This window comes from Lithobates pipiens, unplaced genomic scaffold (genome assembly GCF_037356315.1).
Source record: "Lithobates pipiens isolate NorthernLeopardFrog02 unplaced genomic scaffold, aLitPip1_a1.2 Scaffold_23, whole genome shotgun sequence".
Lineage (NCBI taxonomy): Eukaryota > Metazoa > Chordata > Amphibia > Anura > Ranidae > Lithobates > Lithobates pipiens.
In genome coordinates this window covers 52,169,410-52,194,291 of record NW_027507785.1, presented here as the reverse complement: position 1 = coordinate 52,194,291, position 24,882 = coordinate 52,169,410, and the positions used below count along the sequence as shown (strand labels likewise).

At 43.1% G+C, this 24,882-nt stretch overlaps 1 protein-coding gene across 2 annotated transcripts in view; it reads left to right on the top strand.

The window, feature by feature from the left end:
• Positions 1–24,882, top strand: part of FGD5 (FYVE, RhoGEF and PH domain containing 5) — a 224,755-nt gene that overhangs the window by 159,433 nt on the left and 40,440 nt on the right. For both annotated transcript variants that reach the window (XM_077451613.1, XM_077451612.1), the window contains exons 11-13: positions 6,461–6,532; positions 9,808–9,876; positions 20,982–21,065. In XM_077451613.1, the coding sequence (XP_077307739.1) occupies positions 6,461–6,532; positions 9,808–9,876; positions 20,982–21,065 (225 nt within the window). The remainder of the gene's footprint in view (positions 1–6,460; positions 6,533–9,807; positions 9,877–20,981; positions 21,066–24,882) is intronic.

Sequence of the window (24,882 nt, the reverse complement as noted above, 5' to 3'; positions counted from 1 at the left end):
GTGGAATCATGGGCACACATGGGGGGGGTGCACTTAGAGTCACTAGATGACACAGAAGATTAACTAGGATACACTTGGAATCATGGGGTACATTTGGAATCCCTAGATGACAGGGCAAACTGGGGCACACTTGGTGTCATAGGGCAGCACAGGGGTGCACTTGGAGTCACTAGATAGCACAGGATGCTCTGGGCTACACATGGAGTCATGGAAGCACACAGGGTTCCACTTGGGGTCACTATATTACAGAGAAGATGATCTGGGTAGACTTGTATTCATGGTGGTGCATTATGAAACACTTGGCGTCACTAGATGACACAGTATGCTCTGGAATACACTTGGAGTCACTAGATGGCACAGGATGCTCTGGGCTACGCATGGAGTCATGGAAGCACACAGGGTTCCACTTGGAGTCACCCTAATACAGAGAAGATGATCTGGGTAGACTTGTAGCCATGGTGGTGCATTACGAAACATTTGGCTTCACTCGACGACACAGTATGCTCTGGAGTACACTTGGCGTCACTAGATGACACAGGATGCTCTGGGCTACACATGGAGTCACTAGATGGCACAGGATGCTCTGGGCTACACATGGAGTCACTAGATCACACAGGATGCTCTGGGCTACACATGGAGTCACTAGATGGCACAGGATGCTCTGGGCTACACATGGAGTCATGGGGAGCACACAGGGTTCCACTTGGGGTCACCATATTACAGAGAAGATGATCTGGCTAGACTTGTATTCATGGTGGTGCATTATGAAACACTTGGCTTCACTCGACGACACAGTATGCTCTGAAGTACACTTGTGCCACGTACACATGATCAGACTGTCCGGCGGACTTTGAAGCGGAGCGAACCTGCCCACACACAACCGGACTTTTCCTGGCGGACTAGGTCCGCCGGACTATAGCAGGAGTCCGCCGTACTTTTGAAATGAACGGACTTGCCCACACACAGACTTCCCCTCTTCGGTTCTTATTGCTGGGCCTCCGCTTCTTTTTCCAGCTCTTTTACTAGCGGTGGCCCGGTCTTCTGTCGTTGCCTTCTCTTTTCTCTTTTCTTCGTCTTCCTCTTCTTCCTTGAGATGTTGACTCAACGCTCTCTCTGGCCGCAATGACAGGGACGCGTTGCACGGCGTCTTATATAGGGAGAATGGGCGGGGTCACCGGGTGATGTCCCCGCCCCTTATGATGTCACAGTCCCAGCATCCTCTGGTAGGGCTTCCCCTTTAAGTGCATACCAGGTGATGGGGCCCGCGAGGTGTCAATCTCGCCGCCGAAGGTGGCGACATTGACTTCCTTCGCTAGTCCCGGCTACCTGGAGCCGCGTTCAAAATGAATGGACTTTTCTCTGTGTGTGGGAAAGTCCGTTTATTTCAAAAGTCCAGCAGACTAACACACAGACGGCCAGATTGTTGAGACAATTTTTGAGTCAAAACTACTTTCTAAGTCTGCCGGACTTTTGGGCAAAAAAAGTCCGCCGGAGCCCACACACTGTGGACTCTGGCCGCCGGATAGTCTGATCGTGTGTACGCGGCATTGGAGTCACTAGATGACACAGGATGCTCTGGGATACACATGGAGTCATGGAAGGATTCCACTTGGAGTCACCATATTACAGAGAAGATGATCTGGGTACACTTGTAGTCATGGTGGTGCATTACGAAAAACTTGGCGTTGACACAGTATGCTCTGGAGTACACTTGGAGTCACTAGAGGACACAGGATGCTCTGGGCCACACATGGAGTCATGGGAGCACACAGGGTTCCACTTGGGGTCACCATATTACAGAGAAGATGATCTGGCTAGACTTGTATTCATGGTGGTGCATTATGAAACACTTGGCGTCACTAGATGACACAGGATGCTCTGGGCTACACATGGAGTCATGGGAGCCCAAAGTGTTCCACTTGGAGTCACCATAATACAGAGAAGATGATCTGGGTAGACTTGTAGTCATTATACATTATGCAACACTTGGAGTCAGTATGGAGTCCCTAGGTGACACGGGATGCTCTTGGGTATACATTGACCCGTGGGCACACACGGCGATGCACTGAGTCACTAAGTGACAGAGAAGATTACCTAGGGATCACCTAAAGACAGAGTAGGAGATAGCCAGACGCATTGGGGTAAGACGTTGCAGAGGAGGTGATGAAGGAACTGGAGAGCAGGTGGTCTTGGGAGGAATGGGGAGGACAGTTTGGGTGATATTCTGAGATAAGGATGATGATGATGATGATGTAGCTCGAAGCAGACTTGTGGATGGCTTTGTATGTTGTTAGTGTTTTGCATTGTATTTACTGGATGAGTGGAAGTAGTAGCTTGGTGGAGTCATTGGTTAAGAAGGGGAGTACTTCGAAGTTATACTTATAGTTCACAAGGGACCGTTTTTCTGCTGTCCAGTACTGAAATGTGGGCAGACTCTCCTGTGTCTTCACGTACAATGGAGGACCAGCAGCCACATCTTCAGGATGGAGCTAATTTGGGTCATTGGTGGGGGGGAAATCAGTGGGGCTGAGGATTGGGGTAAGCATTGAGCCCCGTACACACGAGCGGACTTTTCAACATCCAAAGTCCGATGGAATGATTCCGTCAGACTATTCGATCGTGTGTGGGCTGCAACGGACTTTAGATTCGCAAAAGTCTGACAGACTTTAGAAAATGGAACATGCTTCAAATTTTTCCGACGGAACTCCGCCGGACCCAGTTCCTACCGAAAAATTTGCTCGTGTGTATGCTATTCCGACGGACTAAAACCGACGCTAGGGCAGCTATTGGCTACTGGCTATGAACTTCCTTATTCGAGTCCAGTCGTACGTCATCACGTTCGAATCCGTCGGAGTTTGGTGTGATTGTGTGTGGCCAAGTCCGCTCATTCGGAAAGTCTGTCAGAACTCTGTCGGAACTGCGGCAGAACTCCGTCGGAAGTCTGTCAGACTTAATCCCTCGAAAAGTCCGCTCGTGTGTACGCGGCATTACTCTGCTTTATACTATGCTCTAAGAAATCGAGCAGCATATTCTTCATTATCTGGGGATAGAGGAACAATTTCATCATTGTCTGGAGTTAGTCTTTAAAGAAATTCGGAATGCATGTAATGTGTGTATCGAGACACACACACACACACACACATACACACACACACACACACACACATATATAAATATTTCATCTAAAATCACTGACAGCCATTTTTGAGCCTTCATCATTCATCACTTTTCTGCTCTTATTATATTTGTACTTTATCTTTAAATAGTCTCCAGACTCTGAGAAATCCTATAAGTCTGATTTCCTCCAGAGGTTTGCTGTCAGCTATGAGAAATTTCAAGCGTTCTAACATGTCACCCCCATCGGGAGAGCAGGAAGTGATATTTCTACTCAGCCTGGATATTTTCTCCCGCGCTGATCAATAATCTGCCCAGATCAATACTGACATCAGATGAGGACAGGCTTTTCTTTCCACTGGAATCAAACGATTCACACCCGCTGCTTTTATCTCAAGTTCACTTTTTTCATACAGTATTACATGGCAGTGGTATATTGCTTAGCATGGTGGGAACCCCTCATAATGGGCACAGTAGGTGTGCAGACCTAGGAACTCAGCTCAGGGATGGTAGGAACCCCTCATAATGAGCACATTAGGTGTACAGACCCCGGAACTCAGTACAGGCATGGTAGGAACCCCTCATAATGGGCACATCAGGTGTACAGACCTGGGAATTCAGCACAGCGAAGGTGGAAACCCCTCATAATGGGCACAGCAGGTGTACAGACCTGGGAACTCAGCTCAGGGATGGTGAGAACCCCTTATAATGGGCACTGCAGGTGTATAGACCTGGGAACTCAGCACAGGGATGGTGGCAGCCCCCTTATAATGGACACAGCAGGTGTACAGACCTGGGAACTTAGCAGAGGGCTGGTGGGAGCCCTCATAATGGGCACAGCAGGTGTACAGACCCAGGAAATAAGTGCAGGGATGGTGGAAACTCTTCATAATGGGCGCAGCAGGTGTACAGACCTGGGAACTCAGCTCAGGGATGGTGAGAACCCCTCATAATGGGCACTGCAGGTGTATAGACCTGGGAACTCAGCACAGGGATGGTGGGAGCTCCCTTATAATGGGCACAGCAGGTGTACAGACCCAGGAAATAAGTGCAGGGATGGTGGAAACTCTTCATAATGGGCGCAGCAGGTGTGAAGACCTGGGAACTTGGCACAGGGACGGTGGGAGCCCCTCATAATGGGCACAGCAGGTGTGCAGACTCGGAACTCAGCTCAGGGATGGTGGGAACCCTTCATAATAGGCACAGCAGGTTTACGGACCTGGGAATTCTGTACACGGATGGTAGGAACACCTCATAATGGGCACAGGGATGCCAGCTCAGAGATTATACAGTCATGTAAATCCTGGTGACCGTGCAGTTCTTTGCTGTATTCATAAATGCCCAGCACAGATCAGCCCCTGCTGTAACCTCTGATCTTGTGACTGGCTAAAAAGTTACAGTCTGATCACTGGAGGAGAGGAGACTGAGGAAATGCTTCCTCCTGCCTGCAGTAGACTGGTGACCAGGGCCATCTTTAAGGCAGGGCAAAAGGGGCAGCTGCCCTGGGCCCTGTCATTGTTGTGGGGCCCAAAGCAGATACTTGCCAACTATCCCAGTTTAAATTCCCTTGTCCTTTCAAGTTTTAGTCCTGTGCTGTGTCCCGATATCTCAGTGTGAAGTGCTGCTACTAATGCTGCCCAGCTCTGCCCTATTGTTGTGTACAGATGACTCACCTGCAGACCCTGTGTTTACATGTAAATTACCGGAATTCATATGTAAATAGCGGCGGCATTACTAAGCAAATAGCAGCGGCTGGCCGCATTGCTATGTAAATAAAGGCGGCATTCATAAGTATATCATGCCCCGCTGCAGTGAGGAGATGATGTAACCTCTAACAGCCAATCAGTGAGCAGTAATCTCTAGCAACCAATTAACAAGCAGAAAACATTTGCTGTAACCTCTAGCAACTAATCAGTGAGCCGTAATATGTGCTGTAACCTCTAGCAACCAGTCAGTAAGCAGTAATTATATGCTGTAACCTCTAGCAACCAATCACAATTGCTGCCTGATCTGATACAGTAAACTGATTTTAAGTCTAGCTGCTATTTATTGTATGTCTCAGAGCAGGTGGAGAGTGAAATTGCATGGGGGGGGGGGGGCAAGAAATTGTTTGCCCAGGGTCCTATTAAAGCGGGAGTCCGCCGTTTTTTGTTTTTTCTTAAAAGCCAGCAGCTACAAATACTGCAGCTGCTGACTTTTAAAATAATGACACTTACCTGTCCAGCGTGCCCGCGATGTCGGCACCCGAAGCCGATCTCTCGATCGTCTCTCGGGTGCTGCCGCCGCCATCTTGGGTATGGGAATCAGGAAGTGGAGCCTTTCGGCTTCATATCCCGGTTCCCTACTGCGCATGCGCAATAAGGATGGTCCCCGCTGTCTCTGGGATCCGTGTGTTTCCCAGCAGGCAGCGGGGGACCTTCGAAAAGGGGCGTAGATTCTGCGGAAAGGGGCGTACCTTCTGCAGAATCTACGCCGGAAGTGGGTGCAGATACATGTACTGTACAGGTACCTGCACCTCCCTCCCCCCTGAAAGGTGCCAATTGTGGAGCCGGAGGGGGGGAGGGTTCCAATGAGCGGAAGGTCCACTTTAGGGTGGACCTCCGCTTTAATATAAAAGATGGCCCTGCTGGTGACATCATCTTAGCTTAGGCAAAACCAAAGAACTGGGGTTCTAGGATAGATTCTTACTTTCAATGTATCTTTATTAGAATTTTTAAAAGAAGTTGTACCAATTCTAGTAATATAAAAGAGGAAAGATATGCAGCAACTCACAATATTCAAAATTCCAGGCAAACGGATCACACAGGCAGTTATAAAGCACGATATATCCATTATAAACTTTGCACAGTGATAAGATATTCTTTTTTCCCCCCCTTGCGATCGGATTTTGCATTAATATCAGCTCGCGGCGTTGTGGAACCACTTTGACGGAAGGAGGTATTTAAATGGGATGCACAGTAAACAAAACATTTTTGAAGCTAATTAAACATAATTTGTTTTCTTACGACAGCCAGCGGTTATTCTGTGAGCCCAAGTGGGTGCTAGAAATAGCGCTTAGCGCTGAGTGGCGAGTTTCACACCGCCATCTTCCTGTCACACCGCCAACTAAACCTCTATCATTGTGTAAAGGTTGTCATGAAAAAAAAGGCAAAAAGACAAAAGTGTCTTCTGCTGACAACCTCTGTGTTTTTCTGTTTTTTTTTTAACTGCGCTGGCGGTAGTATGGAAAGTGATTTATGCCGTCTTACCAGAGTGCCAAGCAATTAAAATATCATTTGCAGGTGTTATTTTCAGTCTCTTTGTGAAGCCAGTTCATTAATTGTCTCCTCTGTTGTGTGTGTTGAAGGAAAATCTACAGAAGTTGGTTCAGATCGAGTACAGCGTCAGGGGACAGGGCAGCCTGCTCCAGCCGGGAAGAGTAAGTGCAATATTTCTGACATATGGATCAATAGCAAATTCATCATTCCAGAAAAACTCCCAGAGATGGTTTTCCCTTTTTGTTTTTCTCAGGAACCAAAAACACAAATGCTATTTCTGAGTAAGGATAAGCTTGGGTTTTGCTTCCAACCAGCCAAGCCCAGAAGGAGGCTGTTGATGCCAATAAGCCATGGCTGGGGCATTTCTTGCAACTCGGCTGAGCGTACATAAGGGGGCTTGGATGATCATGATGACACTATTGACCTAATATGGCCACGTGGATGCTGGGGACATCAATGACCTAACATAGCCACGTGGATGCTTATGGCTTCATTTATCTAATATGTCCACGTGGATGCTCGTGACATCCTTGACCTAATATGGCCACATGGATACAACTTTGAACTAATGTGGTCACGTGGATACTCGTGACATAATTGACCTAGTATGGAAACATGCATGCTCATGACATCTTTGATCTACTATGGCTTAATGGATGCTTGTGACATCATTGGCCTAACATAGCCACATGGATGACCATGACATCATTGGCCTAATATGGCTTCAGAGATGATCTTGACATCATTGGCCTAATAAGGCCACACAGATGTTCATGACATCATTGGCCTAATATAGCTACATGGATGCTTATGATAGTATTGACCTAATATGGCCACAGGGATGCTCATGACATCATTGACCTAACATGGCCACATGGATGCTCATGATATCAATGGCCTAATATAGCTACATGGATGCTTATATTAGTATTGACCCAATATGACCACATGGATGCTCATGACATCATTGACCTAACATGGCCACATGGATGCTCATGATATCACTGGCCTAATATAGCTACATGGATGCTTATGATAGTATTGACCTAATATGACTACATGAATGCTCATGACATCATTGACCTAACATGGCCACATGGATGCTCATGATATCATTGACCTGATATAGCTACATGGATGCTTATGATAGTATTGACCTAATATGACCACATGGATGCTCATGATATCATTGACCTAACATGGCCACATGGATGCTCATGACATCATTGACCTAACATGGCCATATGGATGCTCATGATATCAATGGCCTAATATAGCTACATGGATGCTTATAATATTATTGACCCAATATGACCACATGGATGCTCATGAGATCATTGACCTAACATGGCCACAAGGATGCTCATGACATTATTTACCTAATATGACCACAAGGATGCTCATGACATCATTGACCTAACATGGCCACATGGATGCTCATGACATTATTTACCTAATATGACCACATGGATGCTCATGACATCTTTGAATTAATGTGGTCACATGGATTCCCATGACATCATTGACCTAAAAAGGCCACATGGATACTCATGATCAAATATGCCACATGGATGCTCTTAGAGCAACTATGGCTACACTGATGCTCCTGACATCATTGACCTATTTTGGCTACATTGATGTTTGTTATGTCATTGACCTAATGTGCCCATATTAAGTCAAAGGTGTCACAAGACATCGCCGCCTCTATATGTACCTGCAACTGCAGGGTAGAGTATACCCTGGCCACAGCTGATTGGACCAGCACCAACAGTTTTATTCCAGGTACGGCAGAACATGGATTTAGACTGAAGCCAAGCTCATGCTTATTTCTCCATTGTGACGGGTATTGCAATGTCGTTAATTGTGAATGGCACCCCAACACATTGTACAGTATAGCACAATGCACCGCAGTGAACCATCATGCATATACTGCACATTGGATTGGTAGAGGGTCATGCACGGATTTGCATCTGTTGTGGTGATAATGAAGTGACAGCCCAATGATAATGAATGGGCTGCCTGATACAGCACATGCATCACATGTGCATTAACACACTGCAATAGAACGAAAGGGCCCCTTTGGGTTTGTTGAAGAGTGTCACTGTATGCATGTTAATAAATGGTATTTTAAGTGTATGTGTGACAACATTTTACCAAAAAAAAAGTTGGATAGTGTAGGGAAGGGTTAAAACTCAATGTCTGTATTTTTTTCTGTCTGTGTACCATTTAGAAAAGTTTCCTTCACTTCCTGTCCCAGAGACACAAACGGAAGTTACAGGAAATCTCTCACAGTGATTAGACTACCCCACTCCCCTCCCCTGACTTCTTTTTTTTGGGGACAGATCTTAAAGGGGTTTAAACTGTCATTTTCTTTTTATATAAAAATAACAAACATGCCTACACTTACCTGCTCTGTGCAGTCGTTTTGCACAGAGCAGCCCCAATCCTCTTCTCCTGGGGTGCCCCCCCTCCCCCAGCTGGCACTCCAGGTCCCTCCTCTTTATCGGGTGCCCCCCACGGAGAGCCAATTTCCATGGGGGCACATGTGTGGGCCCCCCCCGCTCCTGTGTCAATGGATTTGATTGACAGCAGCGAGAGCCAATGGCTCCATCATTGGCTCCTGCTGCTATTAATCTGTCTAATGAGGATAGAGACAGTGGCTGGAGCCGCTGTGCTCATGCACATGGCTGGATCGGATCGGGCTCAGGTAAGAAAAAGGGGGAGGGGGGGTGAAAAACCTTGAGACTTTATAACAGCTTTAAGTTTTGGATTTCTCCTTTTTTTAAAGTAACAATGGTCACCAGGACAAATAGAGCAGTGAATCTTCCCAAGGGGGAAAACAGTCAGCAGTAGAAATTTGACAGAGGGTCTAACCCCTTTCCAACTCTATCCAAAATGTAAAAGAAAAAAGGTTTTGCCTAGAGATAAACTTTAAGTTAAGGAAGCCCCAGCAACGGAATTAAAAAATTGTACCCGTACATTTAAAAAAAAAAACATGGCGTGCCACTATACACATCACATTGCCCGCACCTTGTGATGCGCTTCAGCACGGGTTCATTGACCCTTCCTATAATTATGTGTTGGGGTGCCATTCTATATCAGAGGTGGTTTACCTCTCCATCATCTACCATACACTTCTGGGGGGGGGGAGGGCGACTGACCTTTACTGTGGTCACGCCTTCATCGCGAGCTCTCAAGGCGTTGATCTGTAAAATTCATGGATTAAAAAGCAGGATGGCATTGTTGATGTACCGCAATTCTCACCGAAAACTCAGGTGGTGACTATTTCTGTGGGAAGAAGGATGAACAATTCTATTTTTAGTGTTAATTGGGATTTCAGAGTGACGAGTACCGAGTCACGGGGTCAGGTAATGTGAGAATGGTTCAGTCTGCGGCTTGTTACGTTTTTCACACACACCGATTTCTCTTGTCACAGACGTTTGTTAAAGAAGGCACGCTCATGAAGGTGTCTGGGAAGGCCCGCCTCCCTCGCCATTTGTTCCTGGTAAGATTTATCCAACAATATACCCAGCTAAGAGGGCTATGTGCACAATGTATATTAAATATTATAAATACATAATGTAGAATAAATATGTCATTTATGATATGGTATATAATAACACAGTATATAACATATATAATAAGCATATTATAAAAAAAAATTGCATATTAAATAATATATATGTGTAAGGTATAATAAATATATAAGATATATTTTATATATTAATAAAAAATATTTTACAAAATATATATCATGAAGATAACATACTGTATCTAAGTTGAGATTTTATATATATATATATATATATATATATATATATATATATATATATATATATATAAATTAATTTTTTGTATGTGTGCGCCATTTTCTGTGGTTCTATCTATCTATATATATATATCCACAGAAAATGGCGCACACATACAAAAATACAAAAGGAGTAGCTTTTAAATCTTACAAGGCTGCTTAAAACACCTAAACTCCATGAGCAAATATGATGTGACTAAATCCCCATATTTGCTCGTTGAGCTTAGGTGTCTATAATACTATAAATGTATAATGTATAATAAATATATAATATATATATATATATATATATATATATATATATATATATATATGTATAACTTGCCAGATATGTTTATACAAGCATATAATATTACATAATAAACTAAATATTAAATATTATAAATGTAATGTATAGTAAACATATAATATATAATATATTCATATATTAAACTATATATATAATTGTGTAATATTAATTTATCCACATAATTACCATGTTTATATATATATGTTGTATACAATAAGTTGATATCATTTTTTTATATTTATTTTATATATATATATATATATATATATATATGTATATGTATATATATATATGTATATGTGTATATATATATATATATATATATATATATATATATATATATATATATATGTGTGTGTATATATATATATATATTTGTTAATTAAAACGTATATTATTGTTTATTAATAATATTTAATATTATATTATTAAGAATAAATTACATTTTGTTATATATTATTATATATTTGTACCAGCCACGTGCATGTTTTTGCGGAACTGCGACATTGCTGGGAAGAAAAAAAAAAGAACTTAAATTGTGTTTGGGTACAGCGTTGCACGACCGCGCAATTGTCAGTTAAAATGACGCAGTGCTGTATCGCAAAAAATGGCCTGGTCATTAAGAGGGTAAATCTTTCCGGTCCTTAAGTGGTCAAGGACTGGTAACGTAAGATCTTGCTGCACGACTCTACGGGACCACTGAGTGATTTGGCCCCCCGGACATCCAACAGACGTGTTCTTTTAGCCGATTCAGCTCTTGGAATTCAGGATTCGTTCGGCATTCCCATAGAAAAGACTGCTTTGAGCAGAAAATGGGCCCAGCTTGTATGACCGGGGGGTCACCTTCCAGCTCCCAGCCCATTGATATATGAGATATTACTGTACAGGGTCACACTGTACACCAATCAGGACCCTTCCCTGACCCCTTTCCATATCTCACCCTTCCAAGAATCACTCTCCAAAGGTCAGGGGACCGCTGAGATTCCGGGGACTCCATAGGTCTGCTGTCAGCTCCACAACATTAACCTCTATTTCTTCTAAAGTTCAGCCGCAGATTTTATCACAGAGGAAATGCTTAATAATAACGAGGATCAGATAACATCTATTTCTAGATTGAAGTGCTGAGGGATTGCCGGAGGGAGGTCCTGGGCAGTTGGGCAGGTCGCTTAAAGTGTATGTGAATGTGTGTGTTTAGCTTTATTTGACTTACATTTGTTACCATCATTAACCACTTTATGGACTGCGCTTCTTTCTGAGATTTGTTATTTACAAATTAAAAAATATTTTTTTTTGCTATAAAATTACTTAGAACCCCCCAAACATTATACATTTTTTTCTAACACCCTAGAGAATAAAATGGCGGCCGTTGCAATACTTTCTGTCACACCATATTTGTGCAGCCATCTTACAAGCGCACTTTTTTTAAAAAAAAAAATACACTTTTTTTAATTAAAGAATAAGATAACAGTAAAGTTAGCCCAATTTTTTTTTTTTATATTGTGAAAGATAATGTTACGCCGAGTAAATTGATACCATGCTTCAAAATTGCGCCCGGTCGTGGAAAGGCGACAAACCTTTACCCTTAAAAATTTACCCTTAAAAAACCCTTAAACCCTTCGCACCGCAAATCACATCCGATCTCCGTAGCGATGCGAGTTCAGCCATACAGATAGTATGGCTGAATTCGCATCGGTCCTGCAGCAAACTCGCACGAGACCCTTTTTTTGGTCCGCAACAGAATCGGATCGTATGGGGGTTCACACCATGCGATCCGATTCCTGTGCGAGTCGGCAGATCACACTGCGATATGCGGACGGATCTGGGAGTGTCATTAACATATCATTGACACTCCCAGCCGTCCGCATAGGGCAGTGTGAACTGCCGGCGGGAGTCATGCGGGAAAACGCCGCGGATTCGCGGCGTTCCCGCATCGCAGCGGTGTGAACCCGGCCTAAAAAGGCGACGTTTAAAAAAATTCTACAGGTTGCATGTTTTAAGTTACAGAGGAGATCTAGGGCTAGAATTATTGCTCTCGCACTACCGATCGCGGCGATACCTCACATGTGTGGGTTGAACACCGTTGTCATATGCGGGCGCTACTCACGTATGCATTCGCTTCTGCACGCAAACTCGGCGGGACGGGGCACGTTTAAAAAAAAAAAATGTTTCTTATTTATTTTACCTTTTATTTGATTTTTTTACAATGTGTCACTTTTATTCCTATTACAAGGAATGTAAACATCCCTTGTAATAGAAAAAAAGGATGACAGGACCTCTTAAATATGAGATCCGGGGTCAGAAAGACCTCAGATCTCATATTTATACTAAAATGCAATAAAAAAAAGAAATAAAAAATGTGTCATTTGAATTATAATTTTTTTTTTTAAATGGCCCTTTAAGAGCTATGTTTTCACGTCGCTTCCGCCCTACAATGGTATGGAGACGGGTGGGGGTCATCTTCCCCTCACTCGTCTCCATACCCAGGAAGGAGAAAGATCCGATCGCCGCCTCCGCTAACGATGGCTCCAGTAAGCGGTGGAGGGCACCAGAGTGCGGCGGGAGGCTGATACAATGTCATATCCAGCCTGTGACTGGACGGTTAAAGAAGTAGCAGTAGCAAGTTTATCTCTCTGTCGCTCTGCTCTCTTCTCCTATCAGTATGCTCCTCGTCAGCACACAAACTGATTGGCTCCTTGTGCTGCTTCTTTCTTTCGCACTCCAGCCCTGCTGTACTGCAAGAGGCTGGTACCAGATAACATTCAGGTACTTTTCTTGTATTTCAAAAAAATATATATTTAAATGATGCGTAATTTATTATATTCATTTGTGTCTTTCACATCTGCCTGAAGTTCAGCTTTAACGCGATTGGAGCCTCTTAGGTCCATATGTCAGGCTCATGACATTTTTTAAAAACAGGGAAATCTTCAGCCCCCTCTAGTAATAATAATCGCTTCTGATGTATAATCAAATCTTCGCAGTGCTAATCAGCATTTCCATGTCAACGGTATACGCGCCGCGGCATCTTTCCCGAGCACTTCCCCCGAGCAGGAGAACAAACAATGGCTTGGCACCGGCCCAAAAAATCCCTTTTATTAGCTCGCTGGACGCCATCTGATTAACGCTTTTCCTTTCAATTTCAGTGGAATGTCTCCATGGAATACAAAGCAGAGCGGTTATGTCTTCATTAATTAAGCCCAAAGCCTTTTTTTTTATTTTTTATGCCATTTCCAAAAAAGAAAAAAAAAATGCTTAGCGTACACCTGCACCTAAAAGCGATTGCAGGCATCCAAAGCAGGCACCTGGGTGTGCTTGCATGGACCTGTAGATGCCCTCATGAACACCCTGTGACCCCTGAAAACCGGGGCACTTGAATATGCAAATTCTGACTTCAGCTCAGAAGTCTAAGCTCTGTCCCCCCCCCCCTCCCCCCAAAAAAAAAGCTGCTCTGAAAAGGTTACTCAACTTTAGATTTTTGAAAAAACAAAACAATTGTGGAGATTGTTTCAGATTTCTATCTTCTGTTGCTCTGAAGAAATATCTCTTTGTTTCACCATGTCCTTTGCAGACTGATTCTAAATAGGGGGGGGGGGGGGGGGGGGTCTGGTTCATTATAGTCACCCGGTGCATTCCCAGCAGGGCCGTTTTTAAGGCAGGGCAAAAGGGGCAGCTGCCCTGGGTCCTGTCATTGTTGTAGGGCCCAAAGCAGCTGCCTCATACTTGCCAACTATCCTGGTTTAAATTCCCTCGTCCCTTGAGGTTTTAGTCCTGTGCTGTGTCCCGATATCTCAGTGTGAAATGCTGCTACTAACGCTGCCCAGCTCTGCCCTATTGTTGTGTACAGATGACTCACCTGCAGACCCTGTGTTTACATGTAAATTACCGGCATTCATATGTAAATAGCAGCGGCATTCATATGTAAATAGCAGCGGCTGGCGGCATTGGCATGTATATCATGCCCCCCGAGGTCATAACCACAGTAATCTCTAGCAACCAATCAACAAGCAGAAATCATGTGCTGTAACCTCTAGCAACTAATCAGTGAGCCGTAATGTGTGCTGTAACCTCTAGCAACCAGTCAGTGAGCGGCAATGATACACTGTAACTTCTGGCAACCAATCGCAATAGCTGTCTGACCTGATTCAGTAAACTGATTTTGAGTCTAGCTGCTATTTATTGTATGTCTCAGAGCAGGTGGAGAGCGAAACTGCATGGGGGGGGGGGGGGCAAGAAAAGCTTTGCCCAGGGTCCAATCAATATTAAAGACGGCCCTGATTCCCTGTGTTCTAATGAGATAAGCTGCAGTGTCTGCATCCCTTTAGAAGTTGGGGAGTATCTCACAAAGCTGAAGGTCCTATTGCAGTAATCCTGAATCTTTGCCTCTGTGCAAGAGCTGTCCGAGGATGTCGGGGACAAGATTGTAGACCTACACAAGGCTGGAATGGGTTACAAGACCATCCACCGAAAAGTTTGGTGAGAGGGTGACAACGGTTGGTGCGATTATTCGCAAATGGAAGGAACGCAAAATAACTGTCATTCCCACCTCGGTCTGGGGCTCCATGGAAGGTCTCACCTCGTGGAGTTTCAATCATCATGAGAACGGTGAGGAATCCGCCCAGAACTACACGGGAGAATCTTGTCAATGATCTCAGCTGGGACCAAAGTCACCAAGAAAATGATTGGTAACCCACTACGCCACGAAGGACTGAAATCCTGCAGTGCCCGCAAGGTCCTCCTGCTCAAGAAAGCACATGTACAGGTCCGTCTGAAGTTTTCTAATGAACATCTGAATGATTCAGAGGAGAACTGGGTGAAAGTGCTGTGGTCAGATGAGACCAAAATCAAGCTCTTTGGCATCAACTCGCCGTGTTTGGAGGAGGAGGAATGCTACCTATGACCCCAAGAACACCATCCCCCACCGTCATACATGGAGGTGGAAACATTATGCTTTGGGGGTGTTTTCCTGCTAAGGGGACAGGACAACTTCACCGCATCAAAGGGACGATGGACGGGGCCATGTACCCTCAAATCTTGGGTGAGAACCTCCTTCCCTCAGCCAGGGCATTGAAAATGGGTGGTGGACGGATTTTCCAGCATGACCATGACCCAAAACACACGGCCAAGGCAACAAAGGAGTGGCTCGAGAAGAAGCAGCTTAACGTCCTGGAGTGTCCTAGCCAGTCTCCAGACCTTAATCCCATAGAAAATATGTGGAAGGAGGGAGCTGAAGGTTCGAGTTACCAAACGTCAGCCTGGAAACCTTAAAGAGGGACTTCACTGGAAAAAAAAAAATTAAAAGCCGGCAGCTATAAATACTACAGCAGCTGACTTTTAATAAATGGACACTCACCTGTCCCGGGGTCCAGCGATGTCGGCAGCCGAGACCGATCGATCGCTCGGCTCTCGGCTGCTGCCGCCGCCATTCTGGGTGAGGGAATCAGGAAGTGAAGCGTTGCGGCTTCACTTCCCGCTTCCCTACTGCGCATGCGCTAGTCGCGCAGCGCAATGGGAATGATCCACCCTGTCTCTGGGACCCGTGTGCGTCCCAGCAGACAGCGCGGCGGGACAGGAAGAAGCATAGACTCCCGCGGGAGTCTATGTCCGGAAGTGGATGCAAATACCTGTGTTAGACAGGTATCTGCACCCCCCCTCCCCCCTGAAAGGTGCCAACTGTGACACGGGAGGGGGGGAGGGTTCCGATGAGCAGGGTGGAACCCCGCTTTAATGACGTGGAGAGGATCTGCAAAGAGTAATGGGACAAAATCCCTCCTGAGAGGTGTGCAAACCTGGTGGCCGACTACAAGAAACGTCCGACCTCTGTGGTTGCCAACAAGGGTTTTACCACCAAGTACTAAGTCATGTTTTGCGAAGGGGATCAAATACTTATTTCACTCATTAAAATTGCAAATCAAATGTGCTTTTCTGGATATTTTTGTCTCTCACTGTTAAAAAAAAAAAAAAAAACGACCATTAAAATTATAGACTGGTCATTTCTTTGTCAGTGGGCAAATGTACAAAATCAGCAGGGGGTCAAATACTTTTCCCCCCTCACTACATATATATATATATATATATATATATATATATATATATATATATATATAGAGAGAGAGAGAGAGAGAGAGAGAGAGAGAGAGAGAGAGATAGATATCATATATATATATATATATATATATATATATATCTATATCTATATATATATATATATATATATATAGAGATAGATAGATATATCTCTATATATATATATAGATATAGATATATATATATATATATATATATGATATCTCTCTCTCTCTCTCTCTCTCTCTCTCTCTCTCTCTCTCTCTCTCTCTCTCTCTATATATATATATATATATATAGAGAGAGAGAGATATATATATATATATATATATATATATATATATGAGATAGCTAGATAGATAGATAGATATATCTCTATATATATAGCTATATAGAAAGATATATATATATATATATATATATATGTATGTGTGTATATATATATATATATATATATATATATATATATATATATAATTTTTTTTTTTTTTTTTTTATGAAAATCTTTTATTGAAGTTCAATTTGATACATTACGCAAAAGCAAAATTGAGCAATATATTAAAATGTCCATTTTCAGCTTTTAGATACATTTAGTGAACTCCCTGACTTGCGCAGAGCTGCGGCCTTTGCTGGATGACATGTGGATCACTCTGATTGATTTCAGCAGCTCATGTATTGTCAGCTCCCCTCCCCCCTCCAATTTTTTTGGTTGAATGCTCAATAATTTAGCACTGTTTAGGCATGATCCTAAATCAACAGATTACCGCGTTCGCCCCAACGCAAATCGACTCAGTAAAGGTAATGTCGGATTTATGCGGCTGTTAAATCACGACTTGCCCATGAATTGATGTATGTCTATCAGGTGGGTCCCATTTCCCCCACCCTCCACATCCCCCCCCCCCCCCCCGGGGCCGGAATGGTAACGCGATCAGCTGGTTGGAGATGTCAGCCCTTCAGATCAGATTAATGTGAGCTGGGAAGACAATTTATGAAGCAATAAGTAAAGTGAATAAAACACGGCTGACGATTCATCTGTCACCGGCGCGCCGAATCGCCACCGCCAACCTAGGAATGGGGGGGACGCCAGGTTGCGCGGTGATTGACGGGTGCGCCGATCCCACATTTTGTATCATCTTATTAAATACAGTTGAGGAATATACATTATTTATGTTGAATATTGCGTAAAAATAAGAACGCGCGAGCCACGTTCAAGGTCACTGGAGTGTATGTGGGGGGTGTGGGTGGGGGGGGGGGGGGCGGTTTTGCCGTGACGCGGGCTTATTTCTGACTCTTATAATAGCCGGGATTAGCATAAGGCAATCCATCATTGCGGCACCGGGAACAGTTCTGGGACCTCGGCGGCTTTTCTCCTTCTGACACGTCGTATCGGAAGCCGGCGCTCTGCTGGGAATAGCGCAGTGAAAAGGGGGACAGATGTGGGAGACAGTGAGCCTGAGAGTTATGATGTTTATTAGTGCCAGGTCTGTTTAAAATCAGTGAAGGCCCCATATAGCTATGGATGGCCTCGGTTTTTATGTTCTGCCCCGCGCTTTGTGCGCCTTTTTTCCGCCAGCTGTTCCGGTTTTCCTCCCAAAAGTTTCCGCTGCAGATGTAAACGACATTAAATTATTGCAGCTCTGGATTTGTAAACACATCATTAATTGTTGGCCACAAACTTGTCTTGCATACACATGGATTTTCCGTCAACAAGGTCCGATCGCACATTTGCCGTCCGAAAGGCCGATCGTGTGTACAGGGCATTATGCTGCGTACACACGATCGGACATTCCGACAACAAAATCCCATGTTTTTTTTCCGCCCCCGACGGATGTTGGCTCAAACTTGTCTTTGCATACACACGGTCGCACAAAGTTGTTGAAATTTCCCATCGACCAAGAAGTTCAATAGCCAGTGCACTGGCTCTTCTGCTTGATTCCGAGCTTGCGTGGAACTTTGTGCGTCGGGAATTGCGTGCACGCGATCGGAATTTACGGCAACGGATTTTGTTGTCGGAAAATTTGAGCTCCAGATCTCAAATTTTGTATTAGTTGGAAATTCTGACGGAAAGTGTTCGATGGAGCCTACACACGGTCGGAAATTTCCGAGAGCAAGCTCCCATCGGACATTTCCTGTCGCAAAATCCAACCGCGTGTACGCGGAATTAAGGTTTGACCTCCATATTTTATGGCTTTGGTAAATCTGAAGACAAAAATCTGCAGAAAATCGAAAGCCTCGCACACAAGCTCGGATTTTCCGCAGAGAAAAACGCGTACTTTTGTCCAAAGGCGTGTGCCTGGATTTTGTCTTGCATACAAGCGGCAAGGAATTGTTGGCCAACAAACACGAATGTAGTAACGTACTTAGCGGTTTTTTTTTCAGCTCTTTAGCGCCACCCTTTGGGCTCCTTCTGCTAATTTTGTGTTAGTAGAAGTTTGGTGAATGTTGATTCGCGCTTTTCAGTTCGTTTCTGATCGGCCGTTCGTCAACCAGACATGTTGTGGAATCGGAGGAGATAACGTGTTATTTATTATTGGCCTTGGAGTTATTGCTTTGACCCAAGACCAGTCCAGGAACAGGAGGAGGAGGAGTTCTCGGACCAAAAATTGGTTGCTTTATTAATCGTGACCAGTTATGTCATATGCCTTTGCTACGGGAGCTCCAGGAGAATAATCCGGATGATTTTCTGAATTATCTCCAGATGACGGACCCCTGCTTTTACCAACTCTTGGCATTGTTGACTCCCTATATTAAGAAGCAGGACACATGCATGAGGCTTTTAGTTTATTTTTTGGTTGAATAATAATGATTTGATTATGTATATTTTCTATATTTTTGGATGCATAGAATGCACTTTTTGGTTAAGTTCTATTGGCAGATAGCATGTCTAATTTTATTTTCTTTCTTTTTTTAATGCACAATAAAAAGAATAATATTTGTGTTTTACTTCAAATGACAGTTGGGGAGTAGACAGTTACATTTAAAAACATACAATGTCAAATTGACAAGGGACACCAACATAGTTGTATCTTTGATCTTATAAACTACGGGATAATGATGTTGTGGTAACTTACACCAAAAACAAAACAAAAACAAAAAAAAAACATAATAATATTATTCTTGATATCACTAGAAAAAAAAAGCCTTTGAAAATTAGTTTGCAATAACTCCATCAGTATCACCAGCAAAGCAGCTTCATTATTATCCCATTACAGAAGAAGAGAATTGTGCGCTGCGTTTCCAGATTTCAGAATTTGCCGCGTCACGAATGTTAATCCTCCATTACGAACGCTGGTTTACAAGACCGACCGCTTCCGGCTCGTCCTTGCTTCCGAGCATGCGTGTTTGTACTTTGGACTTTTGTCCGACGGACTTGTGTACACACGCTCAGAAAATCCGACAACAGACATTTGTCCGCGGAAAATGTTAAAACCTGCCATCCAACATTTGTCCGCGGAAAATCCGACAACAATTGTCCGATGGAGCGTACACACGGCCGGATTTTCCACCAACAGCCTGACATCACACATTTTCCGTAATAAAGTCCGATCGTGTGTACGAGGCTTAATAGTGCGTAATGGGGCCTTATACAACAGAGTTTAGACTGGGAAAGAGAGATGGAAGGAGGGATTTGGTGGTGCTCTAGTGCTCATGTGTTAACGAAGGACATGCTGGTAGGAAAAGAAGGAGGCTTCAGTCTCACTGAATCCAAATTTTTCAAATTGTGAGACTTTTTAAATGAAACCGAATGCAGATTTAGAAATACTGACAACATTTTTTTGGAATATGATTGATATTTCAATCGTTGATTGGGCCAGCCTGATAAACTTTGGATATAAATTAAATGGATTGTTTCAGCAACACTTTGCATTACATATTGTTGGTCAATCCAAAGGAGATTCAACTCTCAGGTTGTAACATATGTGCAAAGTACCTGCAAAAATAAAATACATAAAGGTATTTATCCATTGAAAAACTGCTGCTATTTTTGTTCTGAGTGAATGAGGAAAAACTTGAATGCTCTTCTTATTCCTCTCTACAGGTTGAATGTCATTCAAACTGTAGTGCTTGCATTAAATACCCCATTGTGGTCGTTACATGGAGCTGGGAATCATAGCAAGTATTTATTTTCCTATGCTCATCATCCCCATCTAGTGGCCATAGTAAGGTATTTTCTTGATTCACTCTATGTGTATGATAACATTTTGACCGGTAGAAGAAACAAAAGGAGAACATTTGATTTTGCCCCATTTGCACAGAATGAATGTACCAGCAGCTTCACTGAATAAGTAGCTTGTTTTTACAACCCTGTAGTATGCCAGGCTAATTCATTTTCCATGGTTTACATCTGGGGGAAAAAAAAGAAAGTAAAAATAGTTTTTCCCACAATGTATCATTTAAATACCTGTTCATTTTTTTTTGTATATTTCAATTTTTTTTTTCTTGCAATTGTTAGATGAATGATGTCCTTCTTTATACATATCCTCAAAAGGATGGAAAGTACCGACTGAAGAATACGCTCTCCATTCCTGGAATGCGGGTAAGTATTGCTTTGTGTGTTTTGTACGCATATACAGTATATATATATATATATATAATGTATATATAGATATCTATATCAAGTGCTATGTAAACTGTTGGTGCAATATAAATCCTGTGTAATAATAATAATAATATCTATAGATATAGCTAAATATAGATATATCTATCTATCTATCTATATCTATCTATATCTATCTATATATATATCTTTTCATGTGACAACACTGAAGAAATGACACTTGTCTACAATGTAAAGTAGTGAGTGCACAGCTTGTATAACAGTGTAAATTTCCTGTCCCCTCAAAATAACTCAACATACAGCCATTAATGTCTAAACCGCTGGCAACAAAAGTCAGTACACCCCTAAGTGAAAATGTCCAAATTGGGCCCAAAGTGTCAATATTTTGTGTGGTCACCATTATTTTCCAGCACTGCCTTAATCCTCTTGGGCATGGAGGTCACCAGAGCTTCACAGGTTGCCACTGGAGTCCTCTTCCCCTCCTCCACAACGACACTTTACGGAGCTGGTGGATGTTAGAGACCTTGTGTTCCTCCACCTTCTATTTGAGGATGTCCCACAGATGCTCAATAGGGTTTAGGTCTGGAGACATGCATGGCCAGTCCATCACCTTTACCCTCAGCTTCTTTAGCAAGGCAGTGGTGTTTTGGAGACGTGTTTGGGGTTGTTATCATGTTGGAATACTGCCCTGCGGCCCAGTCTCTGAAGGGAGGGGATCATGCTCTGCTTCAGTATGTCACAGTACATGTTGGCATTCATGGTTCCCTCAATGATCTGTAGCTCCCCAGTGCCGGCAGCACTCATGCAGCCCCAGACCATGACACTCCCACCACCATGCTTGACTGTAGACAAGACACACTTGTCTTTGTCCTCCTCACCTGGTTGCCCCCACACACGCTTGTCACCATCTGACACCAAATACGTTTATCTTGGTCTCAAGACACAGGACGTGGTTCCAGTAATATATAGTATATATTTAGATATTTTTTTCTTGGATTGTATACAAATTTATGTATATTTTTACATTTAGACTCCATGCACACTGGAGCTCATAAATGGCGCTTTTTTGGAGTTTGGGCGTTTTTTTTAACAGCCCATAAACTCCACTCTGTCATCCTATGTGTCCATGCACACGTGGACGTTTTTTAGCTTTTATCAGCAGTGGAGTTTATGGGCTGCTCTCTGAACGCCATAAAATCGCGTTCAAAGTGCAGTTTTTCTGACCACAAAAAAAAATGCTAAAAACCGCCAAACGCCCCAAAAACGCCACGTTAGTGTTTCGGCGTTCCATTTTTTTAATGCATTGTGAGAGTTTGGGAATGCATCGTGGGATTTTTGGAGTGTCTTCTGTGTATTTTTATTAAAAACGCCCATAAACGCTAAGGCTAAAAAAAAAACGTGAATAAGCGCGCATAAACGCTAGTACAAAAATGCTGGTAAAATCTCGTTTTTCAATCATTATTTTCTGCCAGCAATCTGGCATCCAGAAAAAGCTTTTTGGAGCTCCAGTGTGCATGGAGCCATACACACCACACCAACATACACATAAAAGTACAATATATATATATATATATATATATATATATATATATATATATATATATATTAAATATATATATATATTTATATTAAATATATATATATATATATATATTTATATTAAATATATATATATATATATATATATATATATATATATATATATATATATATATATTTATATTAAATATATATATTAAATAAATAAATATAAATATAAATTTATATATATATAAAATATATAATTTAAAACACACACTTAGCCCTTGTACACACGGTCGGAGATTCCGACGGAATGTGTCCGATCGGACCGTTTTGTCGGATAATCCGACTGTGTGTGGTCTTCATCGGACTGTTTCCGTCGGAGTATCCGACGGACCAAGTTTTTCAACTTGACGGTAAAATTTTCCGACAACATGATCCGATCGGACCTTGTCCAATCATGTGTAGGTAGAATTCCGATCGGACAAAGTGCCACGCATGCTCAGATCAAATTCCTACACCAAAGCTATTGGCTACTAGCCTGAATGTAGTCCCGTCGTAACGAAATAACGTCATCACGTTCCGAGCGATCGGATTTTCCGACAACTTTGTCCGACCGTGTGTATGCAACATGAGTTTCCGACAAAATCCTTTGGACAAAATCCGTCGGACAAAATCCGACGGACAAATTCCGACGGATTTGGTTGTCGGAATGTCCGACCGTGTGTACAAGGGCTAACACACACACTGTTTATCGGCGTATATTCTTTTTCTCTACATTTATTTATTTTTTCTCAGAAGATGAATCTTCTTCTTAACTAGATAATCTAATATACCTTTCAATTATTTCGTAGGGAAATATTTATAGCAGTATATTATAATAAGGTTGTTTTTATATATATATATATATATATATATATATATATGTAGGGAAATAATATATCTGATAATAAGTGTTTTCACCAAGGGGAAAGTTAAACTCCAGCTTTGCACATCTAATATCATCTTCTGAAGGTAGCGGAGGTCTAGTAATATCACCATAAACCGCCGGCCTTCGTTCTAACCTCGAAATACTGCCGACTGAGGTGTAGTAAGAATGTAACGGCTCATATCTTTGCTTGTAAAATTCCAGGGCTGATAAAACACAACATTAATAATAACACTTCGCTCCCTACGGACGGACGGGCGAGGATCACACCTCGCGCGGGGGGGGGGGGGGATTTTGCACTTTTGGTGCCTACAACAGCTGGTCTATAAAGACACAAATTAACAAGTTGGGAACTTATCTATCGGGGGTGGGGGGGGGGGGGTGTTTGGGCACAGTGGGGCTCATTTACTAAAGAAGTACATCTTTCACTTCTCTTCTACAATTTCGAAATTTTTTCAAAAAGATACATTATAATGCTGGCAGTAATCGAGTGAGCTTCGTTGCTCTCTTTTCTCTTCCGTGATTCAGTGATATCGCACCGGTATTGCACTTTCACACCGGTGCAACATCTAGCCAAGAAAGGTTGGGCCAGGATATTTTGTCCCTTTTGTCTTCTTATGCCCCGTACACACGAGAGGGATTAAGTCTGACAGACCTCCAAAGGAGTTCCGCCGGAGTTCCGCCGGAGTTCCGACGGAGTTCCGACGGAGTTCTGGCGGACTTTTAGACCGAACGGACTTGACCACACACCATCACACCAAACTCTGACGGAGTCGAACGTGATGACGTACGACTGGATTCGACGTAGGAAGTTCATAGACAGTAGCCAATAGCTGCCCTAGCGTCGGTTTTAGTCCGTCGGAGTAGCACACACACAAGCGAATTTTTCGAAGGGGACCAGGTCCGGCGGAGTTCCGTCGGGAAAATTTGAAGCATGCTTCATTTCTAAAGTCCGTCAGACTTTAGCGAAGCTAAAGTCCGTTGCAGCCCACACACGATCGGATAGTCTGACGGACTCAGTCCGTCGGAGTTTGGATGTCGAAAAGTCCGCTCGTGTGTACGGGGCATTAGCCCTTGTACACGGTCGGACATTCCGACAACAAAATCCGTCGGATTTTGTCCAAAGGATTTTGTCGGAAACTCATGTTGCATACACACGGTCGGACAAAGTTGTCAGAAAATCCAATCGTTCGGAACGTGATGACTTTATTTTCGTGACGACGGGACTACATTCAGGCTAATAGCCAATAGCTTTGGTCTAGGAATTTGATCTGAGCATGCGTGGCACTTTGTCCGATTGGAATTCTCTACACATGATCGGACAAGGTCCGATCGGATCATGTTGTC